At 48.7% G+C, this 4,526-nt stretch overlaps 1 protein-coding gene across 1 annotated transcript; it reads left to right on the top strand.

Annotated features, from left to right (window-relative positions):
• Window positions 1-2,577: 2,577 nt before the first annotated feature.
• On the top strand, window positions 2,578-3,516 carry OR6Z3 (olfactory receptor family 6 subfamily Z member 3). The gene has a single exon (NM_001390022.1). The coding sequence runs from the start codon at window positions 2,578-2,580 to the stop codon at window positions 3,514-3,516; it is 939 nt and encodes a 312-aa protein (NP_001376951.1).
• The last annotated feature ends 1,010 nt before the right edge of the window (window positions 3,517-4,526 follow it).

Raw genomic sequence — 4,526 nt, 5'->3', positions numbered from 1 at the left:
ATTAGTAATAATTAATGAGAGATGATACCTATATTTGGATGGCATACTATTTATTTAGTTTTCATTTTTTGGGGGGGCCACACTGTATGCAGGATTTTAGTTCCCTGACCAGGGGTCAAAGCCACACCCCCTTGCAGTGGAAGCATGCATGAAGCCATAACCACTGGACCACCAAGAAAGCCCCTGGCATACTATTTAATATTAACAGATAGCATCGGTTGTGTGCCCTGTGTCAGAAACCTGATACACGGCAACCCTATGAGTACTCTGTAAGTACTAAGATTATCCCCAACTTGCTAATGAGGTTTTACAAGAACCTGTAGCTTGTCTAAATCTCACGGCTAGTCAGTCATTGTCGTTCAGTTGCTAAGTCGTGTCCAACTCTTTTCGACCCCATGGACACAGCTATTTGGTGGAAGATTGAATGTTCAGATCCAGGTCTATCTGACTTTATTTAATGATGCAGATATTAGATCATCTGAGATGAAGCTAATTAAATGTATCTTCTTTTTTTCCCTTGAAAGTCTATTGAGGGTAGGACAGGTTAGGTAACTCGCCCAAGTTTAGCCAATAAGGGATACTTAGCTAGAAAGCCGGGCTTCCTTGGTGGCTTAGTGGGAAAGAATCTGCCTGCAGTGCAGGAGACCTGGGTTCGAACCCTGGGTCGGGAAGATCCCCTGCAGAAGGAAAAGGGCAATCCACTCCAGTATTCTGGGAAATCCCATGGACAGAGGAGCCTGGCGGGTATAGTCCGTGGGATCACAAAGAGCTGGACACTGCTGAGTGACTAACACACGCACACACTCATAGCAGAGAGAAGTGCTATTAGACAGCCGCGTCTGTTTGTCTTCGTGCCCACTCTGTACTGGGCAGAGTATATGTCGACACTCCCGAGATGTTTCTGGGGTGACATGAGCAGACAAGGCAGGAGTCCTGCCTCAAGGTGTGTATTCTTCCGCCCACACTGTGTCAGCTCCCTTCCATCAACAAACACCAGAACCCGAAGACACACCACCAAGGCCGAGATCAGGTGCGCTCGGCCAACACCCCCATCCTGGGGTTCTACACCTCCCAGAAGATGTGGTGCCCTTAAACCCACCCTTGATCCATCACACATTAAATAAACGTGTACTGAGTACCTGTAACGTACCGGGCAACGTGCTCTTTTGCCAGGCCTCCAGGGTAGAGTTCTGAGTGAGAGAGACCCAGCTCCTTCCCCCAGGCTTACAACCCAGTTGGAGACACACTGAATAACTGAACAAACACACAAGTAATTCAAAATGATAACAGTTGGTTTGTAATACGCGGATAGAAAATAAAGACACACGGTTTGATAGAGAATTTTTTAAGGAAGACTTATCTGAAGACAAGACATTGAAAAATTATGCCAAAGATGTCTAGGATTCCCAGAAATGGGAAAAGCAGGAAGGGGGAGAAAGTGTTCCAGACAAAAGGGACTACATGTGGGAATTCTTTAAGGCTGGCGGGACCTTGCAACATTTGAGGAAATGGAAGTGTCCCTGTAGGGCTTTGATGGATGGAAGAAGAGGAACCATGACGTGAGTTAAAACTGATACAGCCACTGAGAAAACAGTATGGCGGTTCCTTAAAAAACTAAAAATAGAGCCACCGTATGACCCAGCAATCCCACTCCTGGGCATATACCCAGAGAAAAACAATTCAAAATACATGTGCACCCCCCATTGTTCACTGTAGCAACAGGCGCTACATGGAAGCTACAAGTGTCTGTCCACAGAAGAATGGATAAGGAAGATGTGGTGCACGCACACAGATGGACTGGTACTCGGTCATAAAAAGGAATGAAAGAGGGTCATTTGTAGAGATGGGGCTGAACCTAGAGACTGTTACACAGGGTAAAGCAAGCCAAATATCATATATTAACACAAGTACATGGAATACAGGGGAATGGGACAGATGATCTTATTTGCAAAGCAGAAGTAGAGACAGACATGGATAACAAATGTGGATACCAAAGGGGCGTGTGGAGTGGTGGGGTAGGAGGAGCTGGGAGACTGGGAATGACACATATCCACTATTGATACTGTGCGTAAAGAGATGAGTGACGAGAACCCACTGTATAGCGCGGGGAACTCTACTCAGTGCTCTGTGGAGACCTGACTGGGAAGCACGTCCAAGCGGCAGGGAGTGTCTGTACACGCATGGCTGATTCACTTTGTTGTACGGTAGAAAATAACACAGCACTGTAAGGCGAGTCTACTCCAAAACAAAATTAATTTTGAAAAAGCCCTCTCCACCGCCCCCCCCCCCCAAAAGACCTGAAGCAACTGGCAAAGTTTGATGCGGAACATGAGGTTTATTCTAAGAATAACTGGGGAGAGATTAAAAGCTTTAACCAGAGGAGTGACCCTAGAGGACGGTGCTTTTCAAAGGCTCCATTAGCTACTTCTTGGAGCATTGTAGCAGCAAGAATGGAATCAGGGAGGCCAGAGAAGAGGGTGTCTCATTTACCCAAGCGGCATGATGGCTTGCATCTGGGTGAGGCAAGGTGTACAGAGACAGCTTTGTGAACTACTTTGCAGTGTGTTTTGTGCTTAGATGGAGAGGTCCCTAGAGTCGGGCAACGTGACGAGGGTCCAGGAATTCGTCTTGCTGGGCTTGTCCACGAGCCCAGAAACAAGGGAAGTCCTGTTTGCCGTCTTCCTGCCCCTCTACCTGCTGACCCTCCTGGAGAACGCCCTCATCGTCTTCCTCGTCTGCAGCCACACCGAGCTCCACAAGCCCATGTACTTCTTCCTGGGCAACCTCAGCTGCCTGGAGATGTGCTACGTGTCGGTGACCATGCCCAGCCTGCTCGCGGGGCTGTGGATGGGACCCTACCACGTGCCCTTCCCAGCCTGCATGACCCAACTCTTCTTCTTCATCGCCCTCATCTGCACAGAGTGCACCCTTCTGGCCTCCATGGCCTATGACCGCTACGTGGCCATCTGCCGCCCACTGCGCTACCCGCTGCTCATGCGGCCCCAGGTCTGCCTGGGCTTGGCCAGGACTTCGTGGCTTGGTGGGCTGCTGGTCTCGGTGGCCAAGACAGCGTGCATCGCCAGCCTGTCCTACTGCGGCCCCAACGTCCTCAACCACTTCTTCTGTGACGTCTCCCCGCTGCTCAACCTGTCCTGCACCCACGTGGCCCTGACCGAGCTGGTGGACTTCCTCTCGGCTATCATCATCCTCTGGGGCTCCCTCCTGGTGGCCATAGCCTCCTATGTGGCCATTGGCAGGGCCGTGCTCCACATGCCATCAGCAGCTGCCCGGTGCAAGGCCTTCTCCACCTGCGCCTCCCACCTGGTGGTGGTGGGCATCTTCTACTCGGCAGCCCTCTTCATCTACGCTCGCCCCAGCCGCATAGAGGCCATGGACCTCAACAAGATGCTGTCGGTTGTCTACACGGTGGCCACGCCCATGTGCAATCCAGTCATCTACTGCCTGCGGAACAGGGAGGTCCAGGCAGCTTTCCGTAGAGCTCTGCGTGGGTCCTGAGGCTGACCAGCTAAGGCATGGTGGAGAACTCAAATTGTCGATACTTGATATTTACACAGCACGCACTTCTTCCTTTGAAAATGTATGATTCAGTGGCTATTTATCACATTCACAATGTTGTGCAACCCATACCATTATCTGACTCCAGGACATTTTCATCACCACCAAGATGAACGGATAAAGAAGATGTGGTACAGATGTGCAATGGAATATTACTCAGCCATGAAAAGGAATGAAATCAGGTCATTTGTCGTGATCTGGATAAACCGAGAGTCTGTCATACAGAGTGAAGTAAATCAGAAAAAGAAAAACAGATATTGTACCTTAATGCATACATATGGAATCTAGAAAAATGGTGCAGATGAGACTATTTCCAGAGGAGGAATAGAGATGCAGATGTAGAGGATGGACTTGTGGGCACAGAGGGGCAAAGGGGAGGGTGGGATGAATGGAGAGAGTAGCACTGACATATGAAAAGCATCCTGAGTAAGACGGGTGGCTGGTGGGAAGGTGCTGTGTGGCACAGGGAGCTCAGCTAAGTGCTCTGGGATGACCTGGTGGAGTGGGGTGCGAGGTGAGAGGTTCAAGAGGGAGCGGATATATGTATACATATGGCTGATCCACGCTGCTGGACAGCAGAAACTAACACAGCTTTGTAAAGCGATTATATTCCAACTTTTTAAACAAGGAATCTGTACACACCAGAAGTCACTCCCAATCCCCTATTCCACCCCCCAGCCCTAAGAAATCATTCATCTTTCTCTCTAATGTGTCTCTAAAATGTGTAATGCCTGATTAGACATTTTGCGTAATTGAAATCAGATAATACGTGGACTTTTAATTGTGGCTTCTTTCATTTAGCATATTTTCAAGGTTTGTGCGTATTGCAGCATGCTTCCGTACTTTATTCCTTTTTATGGTTTCATAATATTCCATTATATTTAGTTTGCTCATTCCTCAGTTGAAAGACACTTGCGTTGTTTTCACTTTTTAGCTGTTAGGGATGGTGC

The sequence above is a fragment of the Bos taurus genome, chromosome 18 (genome assembly GCF_002263795.3).
Source record: "Bos taurus isolate L1 Dominette 01449 registration number 42190680 breed Hereford chromosome 18, ARS-UCD2.0, whole genome shotgun sequence".
NCBI lineage: Eukaryota > Metazoa > Chordata > Mammalia > Artiodactyla > Bovidae > Bos > Bos taurus.
The sequence above is the reverse complement of the archived record's forward strand: the minus strand, read 5'-3'. Positions and strand labels throughout refer to the sequence as shown.